The following is a 24,253-nucleotide window of genomic DNA, read 5'->3' as shown; positions in this document are numbered from 1 at the left end:
AAACAGAATCTTAAACTAATTTTTTAAACACAGAAGAAAGAACCCGAACCAAGCCGAACCGGTTTAAACTTTCGGATCCAAATACGGATCACACACCGCCGTTCATCAACCCGTACCCGATTCAAACCCCTCCTAGAGCTCATAACAAAACCCTAGAATCCCAAGCTCAATCCAAAACCCTAGATCCTGCGATTCTCCTCGTTCAAAGCTGCAATCGAAATGGGGAAGAAGAAGCCGTTCATCAACAAGAAGAACTCCGCCACCTTCCACCTCCGTCGCCGCGACACCTCCGCTTCCGACGTCGCCGCCGGAGCTCCGGAGAGCGACCGCGTCTTCGTCCGCGTCGACAACAACCCTTACTCCGTTCGCGGGCTTGAAGACGACGACGAGGTCGATGGAGGGGAACTGAACGAAGAATTCGGCCAAGATTCTATCTTTGCCGATGCGCCCGAGGATGCCGACGATGTGAGAGACTGGATCTCCGGTGGCGGCGGCGGTGGTGGTCATGGAGAGTCACGTGGAGCGATGCCGGATCACTTGAGGAGGGAGATTATTGAGCTGGGGTTTCCGGATGATGGATACAATTACTTGCTTCATCTTAGAGAGATCAAGAATGCAGGTGGGGGATCGACTTACTATCATAACAGCAAAGCGAAGCTTGATCAACTGCCGCTTGATGTCAAGGTATAAATTATGATTCTAAATCGGTGATATTCACTGCAATTTTGGAAAATTTGATTGGAACTTTGAGGTTTTAATAAGGTGAGATGTGAATGCTAATATATTTCAGTTATTAGTAGTGGAGCCATCAAAATTGCAAATTTTTATATACTTTTGATAAAAAATTGAATAATTTTGTTGTTGGTAATGTTTTTAATAATGGCAGAATTTTAGATATTTAGATTGGTTGATGGTTAATAACTTGGCGTATCTATTATCAGAGCTGGTGATGAAAATATTTGCTGAGTTGAGAAGAATTTAAGTTAAATTTATCCGATTTAACATATTTGGGCAGATGCATTCAGTTTTAATATATAACTGTAGCTCAGGTTAGCTGAATTTACTATTATTGGATGGTAAATGCTGATATTTTTTAGTCAAACAGACGATAAGTATTGGTTAAAAAAGGAAATACTATTCACTTTAATTGGGTATTGTTTTGAGTAAGGTTTATATTTCTGCTATTATTTCAGGTGAAACTACTGAAAAATTAGGTCACTCTTATAATGGAGACGTTCTAAAAGCCTTTATTTCTAGGTTTAGGTAACATCTTAGTCATATGTTTTAGGAAATAATAGTAGTTATTGTTGATAATGATCAATTTGTCTGTGCTAATTGTCTACACACATATAACTAGTTGTTTCAAGATAGTTAGAAATTAAATCTGATAAATAGGCCAGAAGGCTTGCAGTTATACTTATACCCATAGTTTTCAAGTTTTATGCGGAAAAGACATTTCGGTTGGTCTATTTGTTTACTTCAATTTTTCCATCTTTATTGTTAGGCTTATGATGCTTCAAGAGTCCAGATTAGTGGAAATACTACCAGTGAGTTAAACAATGACTCACATTCCTTCCATAATGTCACTTCAAAGACGGTTGGCGTGAAGGTACAGAGAGTGATTGATCCTGATGTAGCAAGGTTGCTGGATGATAGTGATTTATCGAGGTTTGGATCAGATGTAGAGGACTTGGATGAAGATTTCGTTGTCAAGGCCAATCTCGCTGATGGCGAGGAAGATGAAAAGGTGGTAGTGGAAGGAAAAGGAGCGGCTAGTTTTGAAAGGGACGCTCTTGAAGGAGAAGATAATAAATTTGCTAATGCTGATGGGGATGATGAACTAGAAGTCAGTGCCAAGCCTAGAATTCGTAGGCTTCTTGATGAGCAATTTGATTTGGTGAGTTGCCAGTTTTCCAATGTCACATATCATTTTCTATTCTGCATTTCTAGTGTAGTAGTATTTCTTGCAATTAACGAAACCTTCTTGCATATATGCATATTTGCACCATCAGGGTCGCTGTATATTCATTTAGTAAGCCTTGATATGACTATTTGGATTTGTATGTTGTTATTCACCTCTCACATTTTACACAAGATTCTCTCCTTTTTATTAGCATGATTCTAGAGTGGTTCTGTTACGTCTTTTACCTCATATAATGGTCAGAAATGCTATTATTGATCAATTGCCTTGTTTTTGTTTATTTCTCTCTTAGCCAATTTGCAGCAGATTATACCAGATATATATTTTTCAAAACTTTATGAATCATTCAATTGCTTGTTTGTTGTTGTTATATCATTTTTGTGTCCTTTCATATTATTTATTCCTGCACTAGTATTTATAGATATATGGATATTTTTCCTTTTGTAATGTTTGTTTATGTACTCTGTACTTTCTTAACTTCAGCAGTATTTTTTAAAATTTCAATTTTGATATACCTTTCTGTGGTATTCCTGGATGTATATTTTTGTAGTGGAGTTGGTAATGTCATTACCATGACAAAGAATATAGTATGATTAGCTGTAATTTCGAAATTTGCTTTAAATGATTACTAGTATTTCATTTTAAAATAAATTTAACAATTTTGAGTAATAGCTTTGTTGGCATTCTACTTGTTTGCTAAATCTCTTTTGCTAAATCTCTTTCAGTTAGAATAGTGTCCAATAAATAAATTTTGTTAAAGTTATAGAGGAACTGTGAGCAATGGAACGTGGTATGATTCTAGATCCAACAGAAAGCTATCAGCAGACTAGATCTATTAATGTCTAATGGTGAAAAATCAAAGTTAAATGGTAAGTGCTTGCTGTAGAGGTTATATTTAATTGTGACATTGCTTGAGTTAGAATAGCTTGTGTTTTTAACTTGTTTTGTGAGTGGGAAAAAATGATGAAAAAATAAAGAGGATGCATGCAAACATTATAGCAAGGATGCATTCAGACATACTGGGGAAATTGGACCCCTTTATTTTTCTGTATTCAACCTTCTTATTTGTCTACTAGATTTCTTTTCCTAACCTATTCACACCATTTATTTTGTGATTTAGTACCCAATCATGACCTATTATACAGCCCGCTATATGTGGATGACATATTTCCATTCACATCATTGTCTTTCAGGGGCAAAGGAGTCCATCTTTGTCTTAAAAGACTATTTCTTTATTTATATGAATTTTCTTCCTAATTTTCTGGCTAATACCCAGTTTTGAACTCCACTGTACAGTTAACTTTTTTTTTTTTTTTTGGGGGGGGGGGGGGGGAGGGGGTATCCACACACGAAATTCTAATCACTTACATGATAGGATCTTATCAAACAATCTCACAGACGAGTAAGCGAATTAACTGGCAATATGGTCTCCTATGTTGCACGGGTAGAGATGCGAGTGCATACATGAACACGGGTGTGGATATGACCCAAAAAGTTTGAAAAGTGTAGGATACGGGGACACGGCTATATATATACATATTGAACATAATAATTTATATTAGATTGATATTGTTTTTTTATTACATGTCATGAGAACTAAAATCTCCATATCATTTTTATCTCTTTTATTGAGTAGATTATAAATTGAAAAAGTGCTCATTTTTGAACTAGATATCCAAATGACTGTTTAAAATCCTACTTATGAACATGGTATGGGCTGAAACGAACATTCGAGTCGAACAAGTTGCAGAAATTTGAGATGAACTGTAAGATGTACGTCCAAGAAGTGTATCATGAGTGTTTTAAACTAAAACATGTATTATATAATTGGACACCTGTTTGCATAAATGTATGTATATACTCAAGAAGCGTCCAAGGAGTGTTCGACATAGACACGGACACAGGAAGTGTTGAGTGTCCAGATAACTTAGCTGGTGTCTCTTACCTCTTTCATATATCAATATAGACGCTATCCTCTAGCTACCTCATCTATCTATAGCACCAAGGAAAAGAGGAAGTGAACAGGCCTCTGTAATTGTGACAAGTTTCACATCTCTATATCTCTATTGAAAACCTATGAATATTTCTTTTCTTAATTTTTAATATTAAATCACTCTTAACATTATTATATCATTTAGTTAATTTGTCACTCCTAAGTTGTTTCCTAGCTCTTACATTCATCTTTCTTTGTTGGTACAGCTTACCCTTCGGGAATATGATGATGACAGTGACGACAATGATGCTTGTTATATGGGTAATGACGATGGACCTCTTGCTGCCAAGATTAGTGATGCTCTCAAGCCATATGGAATGAACAATTTGCAACTGGAGCACAAATATAGAGTTCCAGCAGATTTGGAGCATGACAATGAGGGATCTGATGTTGGTGTAGAAGTAGTATCCAGTGATGTAATTCAAAAGTGTGTCGAATATGCTGAAAAATATTGTAATGAGAGCCAAGATGATAAAGATGTGGTCTTAGTTGAAGAAAGTAGTGAAGAATCCGAAGTGTGGGATTGCGAGACAATTGTTTCAACTTATTCCAATCTTGACAATCATCCAGGGAAAATACAAGCTCCAGGAAATCCCAAAAGAAGAGTTCCTAAACACTTCCCTGGTGATTCAGCTTTATCTGGTAACGTAATCACACTTGGAGGAAAGGCAAAACTCCCGATTGAGTTTTTACCTCAGAGCAGAAGGCCTGTTGAAAAAGCAAAAGCAGCCGTGAAAAGCTCAGGTACTGACGGGCAAAAGAGGAGACCTGGTGAGGAGTCAAAGGAGGAAAAGAAAGTGCGCAAGGTATTATTAGAAAATCATTTTACATCAGTTTTTAGTAAAATGTGTGAGTAACTTTGCATGTGTGTTTATCAATTTTATATATAAAAAACTGGTTAATCAAATCTCAGGATTTTCTCCACTCAGGGAACACATCTAGCTTCCTATCTTAATGATAATCATGGGTCAATACAGTCGAGGCTACTCTACAATCCTTCATAGTTTTAACACTGATTAAAATTTAGGAACATTGCTTTTGTTTTCTTAAAGGTGTTAATTATTTGTCAAATTCTGCATGTGTGCTAATTTGTGCTTGTGGTCCAAAACTTGATATATCAAATAAGTTATTCATTGCATGTGGGTTTCTAAGTGATAAGAAAAATAAAAATGGAAGAAGAAATCAATTTGTCAAATTTCAGGTTTTTCACATTCAGGGAAATTTTTCTTTCTATCTTAGTAATAATTACGAGTCGATAAACTGGAGGCTACTTTATGGTCCTTCGTAGTTTAACACCGACTAAAAGTTACACAACATTGCTTCTGTTTTCTTAAAAGTACAACTTATTGGTAATAGTTCTGTGGTAATAATTCTGTCGTATGTGCTAATTCTTGTGGCCCAAGACTTGATGCATGTTCATGGCCTGGTCCATAACTACACCTGATGAAGCATTAGCAGAGACTCTGTTTTGATGTCACAAGTAAATTCTTTTATAAAATTGAAAGAGAGCTAATGTTTTAATGGTCAGTGACATCTACTATAAATCTATTAGATGGAAAGTGAGAACACAAAAATGATTGACCAAACACGGCAAAAATTGTGGGTTATTGCCCTTGGAGAAATCATGAATGTGGGAGCTTACATTAATATTTCTATGCAGGAATACAAGTAGTGATTTGGCTGAAAACGGCTAGAACTGTATATAGTCCATGAGAAATCGTTAATTTGGGAGATTGGGTAAATATTTCTAGGTCAGAACACAAAAAGTGATTTGCCAAAAGAACCAAAATTGTGTGCTATAGTCCATAAGAAATCATGAATTTGATAGTCCATGAGAAATCATTAATCTACAAGCTCACATTTCTATGTAGGAACACAAGAAGCGATTTGGCCAAAAACAACAATTTTGGGTTATAGTTCACAAGAAATTGTGAATTTGGGAGCTCGTTTAAATATTACCATATGAGAACATAGGTACTTTGGCCGAAAATGGTCAAAATTGTGGATTATGTCTGTGAGAAATTGTGAATTTGGGAGCTTGTTTAAATAATTCCATGTGAGAATACAAGAAGTGATTTGACCGAAAGCGACTAAAATTGAGTAATGGTCCAAGAAAAATCGTTAATTTTATAATTAGCATAAATATTTTAATGCGGAAACACAAGTGATTGACCGAAAATGTCCAAAATTGTGAGTTATAGTCTACCAAAATTGTTAATTTGGAAGATCGGATAAATATTTCTATGCAGGAACACAAGAAGTCATTTGGCCAAAATGGCTAAAATTGAGGGTTATAGTCCATGAGAAATCATTAATTTAGGAGATTGGATAAGCATTTCTTTGGAAGAACACAACGTGATTGGGTCAAAAGCAACCAAAATTATGGGTTATAGTCACGATAAATCGTGAATTTAGGACATTGCTTAAATACTTCTATGCAAGAACACACGGCGTGATTTGGCCTAAAACAACAAAAATTGTAGGGTATGTATACGAGAAAGCGTGAATTTCGAATCTTGCATAAATATTTTTATGCGGGAATGCAAAAAGTATTTTGGTACAAAAACGGCCAGACTTTTGGGTTATAGTCCATGATAATTTGTGAATTTGGATGCTCACATAAATATTTCCATGCCGAATATAGTTATTTGGTTGAAACATCCAATGTGGGTTATTTTTCCACGAACAAATTGTGAATTTTATAGTTCGCAAATAATATATAATATATATAATATATATATATATATATATATATATATATATATATATATATATATATTATATATGTGTGTGTGTGTGTGTGTTGTGTGTGTGTGCGCGCGCGCGCGCGCGCGCGCATGTGAGAACAAATAAGTGATTGGCCTAAAACGACTAAAATTTTGGGTTATAGTTGATTATAAATCATTACTTTGGGTGCTTTTATAAAGTGATTAGCCTAAAAACGACTAAAATTTGGCCAACTATAAATTTGGATGCTTTTATAAAATTTGGCCAACGACTAAAACGACTAAAATTTGGATGCTTTTATAAAGATTTCTATGTGAGAAGGCAAGAAGTGATTTGGCTAAAAACGATCGAAATTGTGGGTTATAATACATAGAAAATCATTAATTTGAGAGAGAAGAGAAATATTTCTATAAGGAAATGCAAGAAGTCATTTGGCCAAAATGGGTAAAATTGAGGGATATAGTCCACAAGAAATTGTTAATTTGGGAGATCTGATAAATATTTTTATGCGAGAACACAATGATTTGCTAAAAAACGGGAAATCGTGAATTTGGGATTTGCATAAATATTTCTATGCGTGAAGGCCATAAGTGATTTGGCTGAAAATAGCCAATATTGTGTTATAGTCAACAAGAAATCATGAATTTTAGAGCTCACATAAATATTTTCATGCGAAAAACAAGAAGTGATATGATAAAAAACATCCAAAATTGTGCGTTATAGTCCAAGACAAATTGTGGGTTTGATAGTTCACATGAATATTTATTATATTTTATGTGGAAAGACAAATAGTGATTTGGTGTAAAATGACCAAAATTGTGGGTCATAGACAGCAAGAAATCTTTAATTTGGGAGCTCACATAAAGATTTCTATGTGGGATACGATAAATGATTTTGTTGGAAACTTCCGAAATTGTAGATTATAGACCATGATAAATCGTTAATTTAGGAGATTGTATATATATTTCTATGCGAGAAAACATAAAAAATTGTGGGGTATAGGAAACGAGAAGTCATGAATTTTAGAGCTCGCATAAATATTTCCATGGGGAAAAACTAGAAGTGATTTGATTGAAAATATTTAAAATTTTAGGTTATTATCCACAACAAATCGTGAATTTGATAGTTTGCATAAATATTTTCTGTAAAGGCAAAAAGTGATTTGGCATAAAATTGACCAAATTTGTTGGTTATAGTCAATGAGGAATCTTTCACATAAACATTTCTATGCGGGTACACATTAAATGATTTCATCGAAAATGGCCAAAATCATAGGTTATAGTCCGTGAGAAATCGTTAATGGGAAATTGTATAAATATTTCTATGCGAGAACAATGTTTTAAAAAGCTCTCCTAGCCCACCTAGGCCTAGGCGATATCTAAGCTGCTTAGGCTCTGCTCGCTTAGTTCTTGAGAGTGCTTAAGGACGCGGAGACCATTTAGGTGGACTGCATCGCTAGGTTTTAGTTATGATTTCTTCTATTGTTGCATCCACGTTCGCTAACCTCCTCTAAACTCCTCCGGCCTCCATCGACTACGGACACCTCCAACTCTTTTTACCTTCAATGAAAGAAGCGATTTGGTCCAAAATGGCCAAATTTATGGGCTGTAGTCAACTAGAAATTGTGGGTTATTATCCATGAAAATTCATGAATTTGATATTTTGCATAAATATTTTTATGTAGCAAAGCAAAAAGTCATTGGGCGTAAAACGATCAAAATTATGGGTTAGTCAATGAGAAATCTTTAATTTTAGAGCTCACCTAAACATCTCTATGTGGGAATGCAAGAAATGACTTAGCCAAAAATGACCGAAAATGTTGGTAACATTCCTTGAGAAATCATTAGTTTGAGAGATCATATAAATATCTCTATGTGAGTAAAACAAATAGTGATGGGAAAACGGCTCAAATTGTAGGTTATGGCCCATGAGAAATAATGAATGTGGGACCTTGTATAAATATTTCTATTTGAGAATGTAAGAAGTGATTTGGCAAAAGAGGCTAAAATTGTGTGTTGTAGTCCACAGGAAATTGTGAATTTTCGAACTTGCAGTAAATATTTCCATGCAAAAATTAATAAATGATTCAGTCAAAACATCCAAAATTATGGATTATTTTGTCCAGGAGAAATTGTGAATTTAATAATTTGCATATTGTCTTTACGTGGGAACAAAAAAATTGATCTGGCCTAAAACAACCAAATTGGTGGGTTATAGCCTACTAGAAATCGTTAATTTGGATGCTCGCACAAACATTGATATGCGGGAATGTTAAAAATGATTTGATTGGAAAACGACCAAAGTTTTGTTGTAGTCTACAACTCTATTTTAAATCTTTTATTTTAGAGATTGGATAAATGTTTCTATGCAGGAACACAAGAAGTCATTTGGTCCAACACGACTAAAATTGCGTGTTATATTCCACAAGAAATCATTAATTTAGGATATCAGATAAATATTACTATACGAGAACACAAGAAGTGGCTTGCCCGAAAGCAGCCAAAATCATGAGTTATAGTTTATGGAAAATCGCGACTTCAGAACCTATATAAATATTTCATTGCGTGACTATAATTAGTGATTAGTGATTTAGTCGAAATGACCAAAATTGTGAGGGATTGTCAATGAGAAATCATGAATTTTAGAGCTCGCATAAATATTTTCATGCGGGAAACTAAGAATTGATTTGACCGAAAACATCCAAAATTGTAGGTTATAGTCCATGATAAATCATGAATCTAATGGTTCGCATAAATATTTTTATGTGGAAAGGCAAAAAGAGTAATTTGGTGTAAAGCGACAAAAATTCTCGCTGTCAACAGTAAATCTTTAATTTGGGAGAAATGATCAAGTGGAAAACGACTAAAATTGTAGGCTAAAGTCCACGAGAAATCATTAACTAGGGAGACGAATAAATATTTCTATGCATTAAAGCAAGAAGTAATTTGGCTGAGAGCAGTCGAAGTTGTGGGTTATGGTCCACTTGAAGTTGTGAATTTGGAACCTTGCTATGCGGGATTGTAAGAAGTTCTTAGCTAAAAGCAACCGGAATTGTGGGTTATATAGTCCACGAGAAATTGTGAGCAACCAAAATTGTGGGTTATAGTCCACGAGAAATTGTGAATATAGGTACTTGCATAAATACTTCAATGCGGAACACAAGATGTGATTAAGTTGAAACATCCAAAATTGTGGGTTATTTGTCTATGACAAATCGTTAATTTGATAGTACACACATATTTTTACGTGGAAACAAAAGAAATGATGGTCTAAAATGACCAAAATTTTGGGTTTAGTCAACTAGAAATCGTTAATTTGGATGTTTGCATAAACATTTCTCTGTGGTACCTCAAGAAGTGGTTTGATCGAAAACAACCAAAATCATGTGTTTATAATCCACAAAAAATTGTCAGTTTGGGAGGTTAGATAAATATTTCCATGCACGAGCACTAGAAGTGATTTGGCACAAAACAACCAAAATTGTGGGTTATAGTCCACGATAAACTGTGAATTTAGGAGCTCACATGAATATTTCTATGCGTAACACATTAAGTGATTTAGTCGAAACATCCAAAATTGTAGGCTATTTGTCCATGGCAAATCATGAATTTGATAGTTGACACACACATATGTTCAAACAGAAAAAGTGATTTAGCCTAAAATGATCAAAATTTGGGTTATAGTCAATTAGAAGTCATTAATTTTTGATGCTCGCATAAACATTGTAGTGCGTGAACTTAAGAAGTTAGTCGAAAACTACCAAAATTATGGATTATAGTCCACGATAAATAGTTAATTTGAGAGATCGAGTAGATATTTCTATGCGGGAACTCTAGAAGTCGACTAAAATTATAGGTTACAGTCTACGAGAATTCGTTAATTTGAGAGATTGGGTAAATATTAATATGCAGGAATACAAATAAGTCATTTGGCCAAAAACGACTTATATTGTGTGTTATAGTCTACAAGTAATTGTTAATTTGGAAAATCAGATCAATATTTCTATGCAAGACTGCAAGAAGTGATTAACCTGAAAACTACCAAAATTATTGGTTATAGTTCACAAGAAATTGTTAATTTGTAAGATGGGATAACTGTTTTTTGTCAGAACACGATAAGTGATTTGCTCGAAGATGGCCAAAATCATAATGAAAAATCTGTTAATTTGAGACATCGCACATATTTCTATGCTTGAATGCAATAAGTGATTTGGCCGAAAACGGCCAAAATTGTGGGTTGTAATCAACGAGAAATCGTAAATTTAGAAGCTTGGTTAATATTTTCTTGCGAGAAAACAAGATGTGATTTGATTAAAAATATTTAAAATTGTGGGTTATATCCATGACAGATTGTGAATTTGATACTTTGCATAAATACTTTTATGTGGAAAGGCAAAAAGTGATTTGGCGCAAATCAATCAAAATTGTGGATTATTTTAGCCAAAATTGTGAGTTTTAGTCCACATGAAATCGTTAATTTGGGAGATTGTATAAATATATCTACGCGAGAAAGCAAGAAAAGATTTGGTCAAAAACGATCAAAGCTGCGCATTATAGTCAACTACCAATCGTTAATTTGGGAGATCCGATAAATATTTCCATGCGGGAACTTAAGAAGTGGTTTATAAATTGTGGGTTATAGTTCACTAGAAAATGTGGATTTGGGAGCTCCTATATATGTTTCTGTGCTGTAATGCAAGTTATTTAACCTAAATAGTGAAAATTGTATGCCATGACAAATTGTGAATTTGATAGTTTGCATATATATTTTTATGTGGGGACAAAGGAACTAAGGAAGTGATTTGGTCTAAAACGACCAAATCAGTGGTTTATAGTCAACAAGAAATCTCTAATTTTGATGCTCGCATAAACATTTCCATGTGGGAACACAATAAGTAGTTTTCCTGATAACCAAAATCGTGGGTATAATCTTCATGAAATTGTGAATTCAAAACCTTGCATAAATGTCTATTTGTGAATGAAAGAAGTAATTTGGCCGTATACTTCCAAAATTGTGGGTTATAGTCAGCGAGAAATCGTGAATTTCAAAGCTCGCATAAATCTTTCCACGCGAGAAAACAAGAAGTAGTTTGATCGAAAACATTCAAACTTGTGGGTTATATAGTCCACGACAAATTGTGAATTTGATAGTTCACATAAATAGTTTTATTTGGAAAGGCAAAAGGTGATTTGGTGTAAAATGATCAAAATTGTGGGTTATAGTCAATGTGCAGTCTTTAATTTGGGAGCTTGCATAAACATTTCTATGCTAAAAAGCAAGAAGTGACTTGGCTGAAAAATAGCCAAAATTGTGGGCTATAGTCCACGAGAATTCGTGGATTTGGGAACTCGCATAAATATTTTTGTGCGGGAATGCAAGAAGTTAATTGGCAAGCGACCAAAATTATGGATTATAGTCCATGAATAATCATTAATTTGATAGATCAGATAAATAATTTTATGCCAGAACACAAGAAATGATTTAGTCGAAGATGGCCTAAATTGTGTGTTATAGTCAACGAGCAATCGTTAATTTGGTGGATTGGATAAATATTTCTATTCAGAAGTATAAGTATTGATTTGACCAAAAACGGCCTAAATTGTGATTATAGTTCACGAGAAATCGTGAATTTAGGAGCTCGCATAAATATTTTTGTGCAGAGAAGTGATTTGATTGAAAACGGCGAAAATTGTATGTTATAGTCCACGAGAAGTCGTTAATTTGGAAGATCAGATAAATATTTCTATGTGAGAATCTATGTTACCCGTGTACTTCTATTATGAAGCTGTACTCGTACCAGACACGTACCTGAACCCAACTTTCATGTGTACTATTTATATATATATGCATACATTTATTTAGACACGTACTCAATTATATGATGTATATTTTAATTTAAAACACTTCGCAAATACTTCTTGGATGTGTATCCTACATTTACATCCATTTCTTGAAACTGGTTAGACATGGGTTGGGTTCATTTCAGCCTATACTAAGTTTAAAATTATGATTTTAAAGGGTCATTTGGATGTATAGTTCAAAAAACGACTAGTTTCCAATTCATTTCAGCCTACACTAAGTTTAAAATTATGATTTTAAAGGGTCATTTGGATGTATAGTTCAAAGAACGACTTCTTTCCAATTTATAATAATCAACATAATAAAAGAAGCTTGAAAATGTGATATGAATTTTAATTATAATTACACAATAATTAAAAAACTAATTATCTTTTTGTAAATTATTAGTTTGAATATGTATATGTAGCAGTTTCCCCTACGCTACATTTTACAAATTTGTTGTCTCCCATACCGTTATCGGTACCCACACCGTACCCTTTTCTATGCAGCTTAGATGGTAACTGACAACATTAGCGTGTGTCGTTGAGCAAGGTTTTAAATGTCGGCCGACATGTCCAACATGTCGGTCGACATATTGGTTTGAGGGCTTGACCGACACGACATGGACGTTTTCAACTCGTATGTCGATTTTCAGGGCCAAATCGGAAATATCAGGGTCATATCAGGCATATCAGCCTATTTTTTAGCTTTGAAAAATCGGCCGATATGGTTTTTTTTTTAAGATTTTTTTTTGTTATCGGGTTTGGGTTTAGTGATAAATACCCAAACCCGTTTGACCCGTTCTCATGTTTAAGGGTTTCTTATGAACCCGATAGAAAGAATTTATGAACCCAAATTCATATATTATTTATTTTTTTATATGTTTAGTCTATAGAATTTATAAAGTATGTTTATATTGAATTTATGAATACTTAGATTACATTTAGGACATGATATTATACATATGCGCACTACCCGATATGGCAATCCGATATTTAGTCAATGTCCTCCGATATATCCCCGATTTTCGCTATCTGACATGGATTTCATCCATCCGACATGGACCCGACATCCGACATTTAAAACCTTGTCGTTGAGTGCATAACGAGGCTGATTCTCTATGTTTTCTATGTTAATATGGATGTCTGGATTGACTGTATTTAGGAGTCCCTCTTATTTGGAGACTGCTAATGTCTATTTACTGATTTCATGGTCAATATTTTGTTTGGAGGATTACAAGTTAACATCCTATGCATGAGTAGTTAGCTTCCTTTTTTTGCTGCAGCATTACATTGCATATGTATCAGTTAGTGCTTCTGTTTATTGGGATGTTTTGGGCAGGCCACTGTAAAAGAAGAAAGAAGAGAAGCACGGCGGACAAAGAAAGAATTGAAGTCATTGTACAAATGTGAAGCGCAAAAGGCTCAGAAAGTTGCTGCTATTGCAGGACCATCTTCTGTCCACCTTATGTAGGTTTCTAGGCACTTATTTATTAATCTATCTCTTATGCCAATTGCGTTCACATTCTATATAAAATTATCACACCCTCATTGCTTCATTCTGTTTTTAAGTCCTAAATAAAAATTAAGCATGGCTTTTTTCCTTTCATGTTTGTCTTGAACGCATTCTTGCCCAGCTATTAGTTAGCAACTGTGCAGGTGAATTGCAAAGCACTTTTTTTTTCTTTGATTAAGAAGTTGCCAGTTCCAAAGTACCATATGGATCTCTTGAAATAGTTAATCTTGTGTCCATAATTTTGAGTACTCCAAAGTGGCTACTAGGTTTACAATCTTAAATCCTGTGAACACTTTTTGTATCTTATTGGTCTAAGAAATACCTAGAATCAAGTTTAGCACATGAGGGAAAACTTGTAATACAAATTTCTCATAATTCTTCAAAGCATAGTTGCAAACAGCTCTGAAGTTTTAAAGAACATAGCTACCATAAAATGGAAGCATGCCTCAGATAAACTTTTAGTAGGTTAATCAGTATGAGGAGGAAGATAGACTTGGAAGACCATAACTTTTGTGCATTCTCTTTAAACTTGCTTCTGGAGAAGGCGTAAGATTACTTCGGCTTTCCCAATGTATTATAATTGTTCCACGAGCTTTGCATATTATATGCAGCATCACATATCAACAGCCATGTCACTATCAATTAAAAAGCATAAAACCTCAAAGACAGTAAAAGGTACCAATTTTATGTCATGAGACATGGTTGACGTTTTCTTACTCAAGCCATGAAATACTTTTGAAACATTTGTTCCTTGATCTCCATTTTTAAATTATTTACCTGTTAAGCATTAATGCTCAAGGCGAATATAGATACAACATGACATTGACAGTCATAGATACAACATGACATTGACAGTCTTTTAATCCATCCTCCCTCCCACCCTTACACTCATCCCTTGCGGGGTTGTCTAAACCTGTGAATTCTTCTGAATGCTTTATTTACATAGGTTAGCTTGTGGTTAGCTTCGAGATCTAATGTGCAAGAGTTTAGTGAAGCCTACAGTTTTTGGTTAATTGGATTGGCATATTGATAATATACGTTGGATTCTCTTGGTGTTTTTTACAGTTTGACCTACCACTTAGCATAAGACTAAGCATGTCATGCCTTTCTTCCCTCTCTTGTCGGGGTTACTCGTGCCCTTGAGACGTTGCATCTGTGAGGTTGGGTTACTTGTGCTTCCTTAAGCCTCTGTTTTGGCATCAGGTGAGGGAAAGAAAAGAAGCATAAGCATAAAGTCGGGCAAGTCATTTGGCAGTGGCTGGTTTGGATCAAATATTTAGGAAAAAATTATGGTTTTTAATTACTTTTGTGGGAAAAAAAAACGAACAGAGAAGTCCAAAGAAAACAATAGACAACACAAAACCCCAAGCGACCTCTCGTTCTCCACCGATTCCCTCAGCTACAATTATTTTTAGAAATCCCCTTTGTGGTCGCGCCCTCCTTTACCCGCCTCGACCCCCCGACAAAAAAAAAAAAATAATGTATTTCTTTAAGTTAAACGGCATCAGAGTTAACAGAATTGCTGAGTATGTGAACCCGAATGACACCCAAAACTTGTTAGCTCAATCAGAATCTTTAAAAGCGAGTAGAATGGAGGTACATTTATTTATTTGTGGTTATTGAACATAAATATTTCCTAGAAGATATGCATAATAAAATTCTTGAACGTGATGGGAAAAGATCCTACAACCATATATCTCGATAGAAGTAACACATTTATATCTTATATTGTAAGATGTTAATGCCCATTATTATTCTTTAGGGTTTTTGTCATATTGGAGCCGCCAAATCTTTGTTAATTATATACGAGACCTTCAAATCTTCATATTTCTAAATTAGACCTCCAAAATATTTGTGTTTAAAAGAAATGGGGACCTTATTAGAAACAATTTAATTTATTTGGAGGACTCAATTTAATAGATTTAGGGGTCTTATTTTAAATAACCTAATGGATTTGGGGGTAAATTATTCCTCTGCATATTTGATATATTAAAATAAATGGGTTTCGCATATATGCCCTCAACTCAAAATTTTCAATTTTTCCTCCAAATCTTGATATTTGCAAAATTACCCCCTATTCTCTTACATTTTTTTTCTACCCCTCACACTTAAAAATTTTAGTTTTTAAATGGAAAAATCTTGTAAAACTTATTGGAAACTATTGGAAATTTTGGCATTGCCTTGTTTAGAAACCAACATTGTTTAGTTGGAGGGGTAAAAAACCTAATATGTTTTTTTGGCTTTTATTTATTATTTTTTATTGGGAGGGGATTAAAATGGAGTACTGGCAGGGTTAACAGTCACTTAAAACAATGGAGTAATATGTAAACAGTTTCACTTTCGAACATAGGTTTGTGGACTGCGCTATATTGGGGTATTTGTGAAGTTTCAGTAAAAAGGAATTAGGACGAAGTCCTATTGGTTAGTAGGATTGACATTGTGGGAAATGCCTTCTGATTTTGAGGTAGTTGCTGAAGAGACTACATCATCCCAATAAGCATGGTTTCTTTTCCGGCTTGACACAAGCTTAATATTTGAAATTGGCTCACATATGAATTTACCAAAACAATGGAAGAAAGGAATTCGTCAATTGATGCATTCTGGACATTCTCTAATCTATGAATTTGGTTTCAGTGTGACATAATGGCGTTGTTGAGCATATTGTTATGATGTCTACAGGTAAGTGAGTGTCATCAGACAGGATTGCGTTATATTCAAGGCAATCAGGCAGCGCAGATTATAAAGGAATCGAAGTTGATACTTCGAGATTTGCTGATATTTATAGTTGATACCTTTGTAACGGGTTTACTGTGTAGGACAGCGGCTTGATTTTACGCATGTTATAGTAGATGTTTTCTAGTTTCTCGGCAAATGTAATGTGTCATTAGAAAATGCACTCTTGATGATTGCAGAGGATTTGAGAATTTTCTTCTGTACCCATATTTTGACTTGATGTAATCTTTCCCTTGTCTGCATGAGCGCAATAATTTTGTTTCCACTTCCTGAAGGTCTTTTATTTTGATTCCTATGAGACACGCTACACATCAATTTTGTACCAGTACAATGTAAACCTTATAGTTGCGCTCCGATCTTGGTATTTATTTGATCAGATTTGTTCTTTTTGGAATGTTTGTTTCGTTATTGATTCGAATACAATGAAACGCGGTAGTTGAATGTTGGTTTTTTTAATCTTCTGTAGCTATCTTTACCTGCTGTAGCTTCTCTCTTAACTTGCCACTTTTTAATAAAGAATAGATGCTTGCACATCTAATTTCTCAATTGAAGATATATGTCACGGAACTAGAGACCAAGATGAGTCTACTTCCTATGCGTATTAATCACACTAACGTAAGGAGTATAAATGTTGATGCGAATAGTAATTGAATAGGATGTATTGTAAGTTTTCAGTACTTCACTTTACTTCACAGTCATGCCACTGACCCCCTCGCTCTTTTTCTCTCCACCACAAAATAGAAAAAACCAAAAATACATAGAGCGCAACTATTATCATATATCAAGAGTTAAAAAAAATAAAATAAATTAAAACTTTAATAACAGCACGGAAGAATGAAGAAAATAAACTGATTGGAAATGTCAGTGGGAAAAGACAATAAACAGAGAACTAATGAACCGTTACGTTGACATATCCTTTTTTTAAGGAATGATTTTGTTGTTCCTTATTTAATAAATCTTTTATTTTATTTTATTTTTTTGTCATGTATAAATGTATGGGGACAAATTATACATGATAACTAGCGTCTGAGACTGGCAGCTTCAACCAAGACTAAGTACAAATTAGTAATGCCTTTTAAGAGGTGATGGCAATATTGTAAAGGTTCTGAAATAGAGAGCTCTCAAATGTGGATGAAGTTTCTTGACCTCAAAACGACAAATTCTTGTGGGTGCGTAGATGAATTTATTGTGTTAGCATGCTAATCTATTTTTCTTTTTTTAATCCATGTATGTAAGAAATTCACTTGCTGTATCTGAAATTAGCAGAAATTATAAGGAAAAGTATATAACAAATGATTCTAGCAAGGAATTCTTTGGCGAAGTGATGACAAATGCCAAATTCATGAAAGCTACTTTCAACGAACCCGCCCACTTTGCCCAAAAATTACATTGCTCATGACTTGAAGTTGAAGAAAACTTCTAAATAAACTCATTCATATTTTTTTTTTCTAAAAATAGACCCCCTTGAATTTTTTTTACAAAAATAGACTCATTTTATCTTAATCCGGTTCGGGTTGCCAACCCCGACTATTTAGGAGGTTGTAAAACCCCAATTATAACCCTAAACCCTAACATTCTATGCACTAAGTAGTCGGGGCTGACAACCCCGACTATTTAGGAACCAGATTAAGATAAAATGAGCCTATTTTTGTAAATAAAACTCAAGAGGTCTATTTAAAAAAAAAAATATGAATGGGTTTATTTAGAAAATTTCTTGGACTTGAGTTACCAGCAGACCACTGCTCACGCATTTAACCACTAAATAAGACTCAAACCTGTTGCCAAAAAAGCTCTATTTTCTGGTAAAAGTTTATGTCATTTTGGTACCGAGTATTTATTTTTCCTGATGAAGATACATAAACATAACACCAACCGGTTGTAGAATTCTGAGAACAAATTGGATATATTAAGCACTTAACTATGTAATCTTATTTATCTAATATGGGCAAATCCCATTCAATTAATCACTAATTAGTGTACTAATTAACTACTCCAATCTTTTTTTCCTTTGATTTTTTTTATAATTTCCCCCATCTTTCACATTTCTTTTTTTTTTGCAAGATATCCTATTTCATGCCTTTACTCCCAACATCACCACAACTTCCCTCCCCACCCAACCCCCCTTATAAATACCATCATTCTTCTCTTCTCTATATTCATCCTCTCTCATTCATTCATTCATTCATTCATCCAACAAAAATAAGAATAAAAATGAACAAGACCTCTCTCCTTGTTCTCTTCTCCCCCCTCCTCCTGTTCTCCCTCTCCCTCGCCGCCGACCCCGACATGCTCCAGGACCTCTGCGTCGCCGATCTCACCTCCGGTAACTCTTGTTTTCAGTGTTTGTTTCACCTCTCACGTCTCCGGGTGCATGCCATCGAATTTACACGTAATTTTCTGCAGGAATCAAAGTAAACGGCTACCCATGCAAGCCTGCGGATGCAATCTCTGCCTCTGACTTCTCATTCACGGGCATCTCCAACCCTGGGCCCACAAACAACACGATGGGCTCCCTCGTCACGGGCGCCAACGTCGAGAAAATCCCAGGCCTCAACACCATGGGAGTCTCCATGTCTCGCATAGACTATGCCTTGGGCGGCCTCAACCCCCCTCACACTCACCCTCGAGCGACCGAGATGGTGTTCGTCCTCGAGGGCCAGCTCGACGTGGGATTCATCACCACAGCAAACAAACTCATAGCGAAAACCATCACCAAGGGCGAAGTCTTCGTGTTTCCAAAGGCATTGGTGTATTTCCAAAAGAACAGTGGAAATGGGACTGCGTCGGTGATTGCAGCATTTGACAGTCAGTTTCCAGGGACGCAGTCTATCGCTGCGACGCTGTTTTCTGCGTCGCCCGCTGTGCCTGATCATGTGCTGACGAAGGCGTTTCAGGTTGGGACTAAGGAGGTGGAGAAAATTAAGGGAAGGTTTGCCCCTAAGAATTAAGTGAAATCATCGATGATTTCGTGTATATCGTTTTTTTTCTGTTGGTGGTGAGTAAATCGAAGGTTGTTTGTTCTTGTTGTGATAACCGTGATTTCACGAGGAGGGCATGCATTTACAGTTTGTTTATTCTTCGTTTTGTTTCGGAGACTTTAAGATGGTATCAGATAAAACCAGATTCAATACACTGTGAAACTCTTTCAATAGGTGTAGTTGATTAGAGATGAGGGACCCTAGAACCACTATGCTATTTATATAAACAACAAGATTCTTCCTGTCTTTGATGCGTACTTTCCACTTCGCTTTGAAAACATGTTCACCAATTTTCTATGCTGCTCAGCTTAGAGTGGGTGCTTTTAAGGAAAACTCGCATTGATATATAATTGCTGGGATATTAGAGCCATTAGGACTTGAAGTTGAGATAGATATTATGATTTTTTTGTTAGAAGAGCATGTCATGTACTTTTCCTTTATCTTGACCACTATAACTACCATTGGATCCATTAATTGTTGCTTTCTCATATTCTAATTCCAGCACGATGCTTGTGATAAAGGTGATATAGTTCCTTTACATCGAGAACGATGTCCAATCTGGTTCTTGTCAGGTCTGCGCTTATATGTTTGCCTTCGATCTTCTCAACTGAAGAAATCATATCGACAATTAGTTCGAATGAACTAACATATTTCGAGTTTTAGCTGAAGTCTTCCTCTCATCCAGTTTGAGTGTTTAACACTTTTTCATACTCGGTTTTTTTGTTAAATCCTGTGCTGTTAATTTATCAATGAGTACAGACCACACAAGTTTTACTATTTCTTTGCTATGTTCTTATTTGTTATAACGCTGTGTGGATCTGCCGTTACCAAATGATTATATCAAAAATGCAATAACATAAGTACTCTCTGAATAAAACATGATTATGTTTAGCAGGACCTAATAACGTTCATTTTTAGTCAAATAAATAGATATTCAACTTTCATGTTAACGCAGCGCGGAGGTGATAATCTCGGAATCCACCAAGGGGTGTTCTCTGAATCCACAAAGAACAATCTCCGAATCCACGAAGAAAATATTAAAAGAGAAATTTTATTGATGAAAAATTATCCCTCTAGAGCTTAATTACAATACTCTGCTTAAATATAAATAAACAAGACTCCTATTGCGACTCAAACTTTACCAAAAATAGAAATAACAAAACTCTTCCTAAAAGACTCCCTGGGATTAGAGAAGTAAATTGGTCAAATTTAGAATCAAACCGGATTTGCTTCCTAATCAAAATAGACTCCTAAAACATTACCTAAAATAGTAAAAAAATTGATAAAAACCTGATATCTATCAATCCGGAGGGAATTTTACAAAACGGACGGCGGCAAACCAAACATCGGTAGGTTTGGTCGAATCCGTCTCGAAAAAATACACGATTTTTATATATAATTTGTCCAATTCCGACTTACGGTTCGAAAAATATGACCCTTCTTCGTGGCAAGTTATTTTCCTCGACCGGGTCCGCGTTTGGGCTTTTGTATGTCCCGCTTCTCCATAAATTTGTCCACCGTGAGTTCTACATCACATTTACATGACAATAAAAGTAAGCAAACACATTACACTTCATGATTGCTAGTGTATACGTCAAAAGATGATTCCAGCGTTCTACGTTTGTATGATACCAAAAGGATCGAAAACGAAAACGAGACCCTACAACATATATATGCTATAGTTAATGCTCAAGTTTTATATTCTCAAATCATTGCAGCATCAAACACCCAAATCCATAGGCTGTGCTCACTTGCACATCAGAAAAGTAACCTGAAACCTATTGGGCATAACCTAAGTAAGTTAAAAATAGATTAATGTCTGGATAAAGTTCAGTTTTTAATTGTGAAACTGTCTACAGATTTTGCTTATGGCTCTAGAGGAAGTATCATATAATCCTCAGGTTTTGCTTTCAAGGACATGACTGAGTCTACACAAGTCCTTTTGAACCAAGAAGAATTCTGAGTGAATAATAGTAAAATTTTGAGTTAGTTGTTAAAATTCTGAGTTAGTTGTTAAACTTTTGAGTTGAATGATAAACTTATTAGATAGTTGTCAAACTTATGAGTTAGTTATTAAAATTTTGAGTTAGATGTTAAGTTTCTAAGTTAAATGATAAATGTTATGACAAACTCCCCAGGATAAGCTAATATCAATCACACGAGACACGAAAAATATGAAGAACACACGAACACAAAGATATACGTGGTTCGGCTTATAGCCTACATCCACGGGCGAAGGAGGAGAAAGGTTTTACTAAATAGTGAAGAATACAAAGTGGAGATCTCTCAATCACTCAATCCCAAATAACACCCCAATATTTCTGTACAATCTCTCTAAATAAAAGGAACAAAAAAGGAAGAATATCAAATAGGCTTCACAAAAAAATTTCTCTTCTTGATTGGTGCTCTGAAGATTGATGATTCTGATTGGCTTGAAAGACTGTTCTTATACAGCCTTAAATATCCTAACTCCTTGCTGTCTAAGGAATAAGAGTTCTAATAGGAATAGAAGTCCACATGTCCTAAAACCCAATAAGAGTCCAAGTAGGAATAAACCTCTTATATGATTGGTTATGCAAAGTCTAATGTGGGACTCTTGATCAAAACAAACCAAGCCATAAAAGGAACTCCCAAAACACTATGGATTTGAGTATTTGAGACAACCTATAACAAATCTCCATCTTGACTCAAATGCATAGAAAATTCCTCACTCTAAAATAAGCTAACTTACTCCACCTTCTCCAATAGCCCCCCCGCAGGGCATCAAGTGCGGCAAATATCGATCAAGTCTAATCCCGGCTTGAACTTGCCACCTGAAAGAGGCCTCCTCAACAAATCGACTGAATTGTCACGACGACCGTAACTCTTAGTAAAGTCATCGACAATGTATAAGCTACTGTATCTTCATATCTTCACGGTGGTCGGATATCTCGTCTAGACTGATCTCTAGCAATAGTGTATTCCTGTTCTTCCTATAGCTGCTGAGGTGTTTCATCTGCTTGAACAGGATCTGGCTGTTAATCATGAATTTTTAATTTCACATTGTGTCCTGTAGTGCACGCCTTATCATCAACTGCAACCGATGACCGTTTCTGATAGAACATAGTAGACTCATCAAAAGTAACATCACGGCTGATAATAATCTTAGAAAACTTTGGATCATGACACCACAACCTAAAACTCTTAACACCCGATGCATAACCTAGGAATATGCACTTCTTTGCTCATGGCTTAAGTTTTCCTTGACTAAATGCGCATATGCAAGGCAACCAAATATTCTAATATTAGAATAATCTGTAGGCTTAACAGACCAAATCTCCTCTGAAGTTTTACAACTAATAGCAATAGATGACGACCGATCCGTATTCACCGCTTCCACCTAGTATTCCTTGCCCAAACTTGCATTGAACATCATACAACGAGCTTTCTCTAATAGGGTTCTGTTCATACGTTTTTCCACTCCATTCTGTTGAGACGTGTGAGGGGCTGTACGATGTGTAACGATTCCTTCATTCTTACAGAACTCATTAAATTCTCCTCCACAAAGCTCAAGCCCACTATCAGTTCTAAACCTCTTAATCAGCCTCCATGTTTGCTTCTCAATCAAAGACTTCCACTGCTTAAAAGTCACAAACACCTCATATTTATATCTCAAAAAGTAGACACAAACCTTCCTGGAGTAGTCATCAATGAAGGTCAACAAATATCTGGAAGTATCACCCTTTGAGGCAACTTGAGAAGGTCCCCAAAGATCTGAATGAATATAATCTAAAGTACCTTTAGTCTGATGCACTGCCGTACTGAAGCCGACTCTTTTATAATTTCCAAAGATGCAATGCTCGTAAAATCTTAATTTTTCTGTACTCTGTCCATATAAAAGACCCTTCTTGCTCTCACTCATATGACCAAGTCTCATATGCCATAATCTATTAGTATCAGCACCTGATATCGATAATGCAACTGCAGTCGAACCGATAACGATAGTATCCTGCAAAACATACAAGCTGCCAATCTTCTTTCCTTTCATAACTAGAGAACCTTTTATAACCCTAAGAACTCCACCTTCACCGAAAAAATTACACCCAATGCTATCAAGAGTGCCCAAAGAGATGAGATTCTTCCTTAAATCTGGAACATGCCTAACATTTGTCAAAGTCCTGATGACTTCATCATGCATCTTATTCCTAATTGTGCCTTTCTCAATAGTCTTGCATGAGACATTATTCCCCACGAGAACAATTCCACCATCAATAGCTTCATAAGTGGTGAAACCAGTCTCGATTAGAACACATATGATAGGAACAACCCGAATCCAAAATCCAATCATCTATGCTCCTGTTTAAATCATCTGTAGCCAACAAAATCACATCTTTAGCAATATCAACTTCAACGGAGTCCACCTTTGAATTTTCTTCATACTCTTCTTGTTTATTTTTGTTCGTTAATCTGTAACAATTGGTCTTGATGTGCCCTTTCTTCTTGTAATATCTACATGTCAGATTCATGTGCTTCAACTTATACATGTTACCTCCAAAGCCTCTTTCTTCC

At 35.3% G+C, this 24,253-nt stretch overlaps 2 protein-coding genes across 2 annotated transcripts; both read left to right on the top strand.

The window, feature by feature from the left end:
* Positions 150 to 17,112, top strand: LOC109840143 (protein LTV1 homolog). Its single transcript, XM_020408662.1, has 5 exons — positions 150 to 684; positions 1,505 to 1,897; positions 4,121 to 4,720; positions 13,821 to 13,948; positions 16,674 to 17,112. The coding sequence occupies exons 1-5, from the start codon at positions 220 to 222 to the stop codon at positions 16,675 to 16,677; spliced, it is 1,590 nt and encodes a 529-aa protein (XP_020264251.1). The 5' UTR covers positions 150 to 219; the 3' UTR covers positions 16,678 to 17,112.
* LOC109840144 (germin-like protein subfamily 2 member 4) lies at positions 18,892 to 19,801 on the top strand. Its single transcript, XM_020408664.1, has 2 exons — positions 18,892 to 19,050; positions 19,131 to 19,801. The coding sequence occupies exons 1-2, from the start codon at positions 18,939 to 18,941 to the stop codon at positions 19,673 to 19,675; spliced, it is 657 nt and encodes a 218-aa protein (XP_020264253.1). The 5' UTR covers positions 18,892 to 18,938; the 3' UTR covers positions 19,676 to 19,801.

Source organism: Asparagus officinalis, chromosome 5, assembly GCF_001876935.1.
Source record: "Asparagus officinalis chromosome 5, Aspof.V1, whole genome shotgun sequence".
NCBI lineage: Eukaryota > Viridiplantae > Streptophyta > Magnoliopsida > Asparagales > Asparagaceae > Asparagus > Asparagus officinalis.
The sequence above is the reverse complement of the archived record's forward strand: the minus strand, read 5'-3'. Positions and strand labels throughout refer to the sequence as shown.

Coding starts and splice junctions, on each gene's coding strand:
- LOC109840143 (XM_020408662.1), top strand. CDS start 220: ATGGGGAAGAAGAAGCCGTTCATCAACAAGAAGAACTCCGCCACCTTC. Junction 1,898..4,120: donor TTGATGAGCAATTTGATTTG/GTGAGTTGCCAG, acceptor TTGTTGGTACAG/CTTACCCTTCGGGAATATGA. Junction 4,721..13,820: donor AGGAAAAGAAAGTGCGCAAG/GTATTATTAGAA, acceptor TGTTTTGGGCAG/GCCACTGTAAAAGAAGAAAG.
- LOC109840144 (XM_020408664.1), top strand. CDS start 18,939: ATGAACAAGACCTCTCTCCTTGTTCTCTTCTCCCCCCTCCTCCTGTTC. Junction 19,051..19,130: donor CGTCGCCGATCTCACCTCCG/GTAACTCTTGTT, acceptor AATTTTCTGCAG/GAATCAAAGTAAACGGCTAC.